The 1,191-nt window shown below is 45.8% G+C and overlaps 1 protein-coding gene across 1 annotated transcript in view; it reads right to left on the bottom strand.

Annotated features, from left to right (window-relative positions):
* Window positions 1–42: 42 nt before the first annotated feature.
* Window positions 43–1,191, bottom strand: part of LOC100741575 (glutamate decarboxylase 1) — a 4,460-nt gene continuing 3,311 nt past the window's right edge. The window contains exons 5-9 of the mRNA XM_012381744.3: window positions 1,150–1,191; window positions 1,001–1,065; window positions 694–883; window positions 451–620; window positions 43–348 (exon numbers count right to left, since the gene is read on the bottom strand). Of these exons, the coding sequence (XP_012237167.1) occupies window positions 102–348; window positions 451–620; window positions 694–883; window positions 1,001–1,065; window positions 1,150–1,191 (714 nt within the window). The 3' untranslated portion in view covers window positions 43–101. The remainder of the gene's footprint in view (window positions 349–450; window positions 621–693; window positions 884–1,000; window positions 1,066–1,149) is intronic.

The raw sequence follows: 1,191 nt of genomic DNA, 5'->3' as shown, positions 1-1,191 counted from the left end.
CGCCCGCAAAAATAGGGTCCTTGAGCGAATTCATTTCCCCTCCCCCCCGAACTTCCTTCTTCTTTTACTCTCTGCGGCGAATGAGGATGAACTTAGTCCGTTTACAAATCAACCGACAGCTTTTCTATCTTGTCGATCACGTAATCCATGGAAGCTTTGGTCGGTGGTGGTTGACAGGTGACGACCATGCGGAAAAAGTTGCCAATATTCTTGTACGATAGCGGCGTGTAGCCAACCATCAGCGTTCCCTCGATCATCATGCGTTCCTTGATTTTAGCTGTGATCTCGTACAATTTGTTCCACCATTCCTGAGTCTCCTGTTGACCTTGCATACTGGGTGGTATGTACCTGTTACGAATCGAAAGAAGGAAAGAATACGTAACACAAATATGAATTATGAACACAGAATTGAGGGGATACGACGATACACAAAGGAACGACGATACTCACCAAAAACAAATATTACAACCTTCGTACCGGGGAAGTACCAAACGAAATCCTTTCCGGCTTTTTACTCGTTCGAAAAAGTATTCCACCGTGGACATAGCGAGTTCCACGGATTCGCGAAGTCCTTTGGTCCCTCGTGCTTTCCACATCAGCCAAAATTTAGCTCCGTCGACCTACAACGAAGGGAATGTCACATACAGAAAATGACGATATGTATTATGGGCGTAATCAATGCAGAACGTTTACCTTTCTCCCACATTGCAAACTCTTATCACCGGTGTCCCAAGATACGTCATAATGTTTGTCCTGCTGGAACAAATACCGCGCTCCCGCGCAATTCGCTTCGTGCAGAGCGTTTTTACCCTTAACCAAGAACAGCGAGCATTGGAACGGTGCGCCAAGCATCTTGTGTGGATTCCACGCTACGGAATTCGAGCTGCATCGATCGAAATGCGTCATAATATATCACGATACATGGATCAGTGGTTAAGTAGAGACAAAACAATACATCAGCGAAGCAAGAAAGACAAAAAGATCGAGGACAATTACGTACAGTTCGATTCCTTTCAACCGGTCTCGATATTTCTCCGAAAGTAACAGCGTACCACCGAGACATGCCTGTAACACAGCGACAATCATGCGAATTACAATGGGAAACCTTTTTCATTTGCCGCTCGTTGCACTCATCATACTTGTACGGACGTCAACATGTAACCATAGATTCTCCTCGCGGCAGATGGCCGC

This window comes from Bombus impatiens, unplaced genomic scaffold (genome assembly GCF_000188095.3).
Source record: "Bombus impatiens unplaced genomic scaffold, BIMP_2.2 scf_0135, whole genome shotgun sequence".
Taxonomy (NCBI): Eukaryota; Metazoa; Arthropoda; class Insecta; order Hymenoptera; family Apidae; genus Bombus; species Bombus impatiens.
The sequence above is the reverse complement of the archived record's forward strand: the minus strand, read 5'-3'. Positions and strand labels throughout refer to the sequence as shown.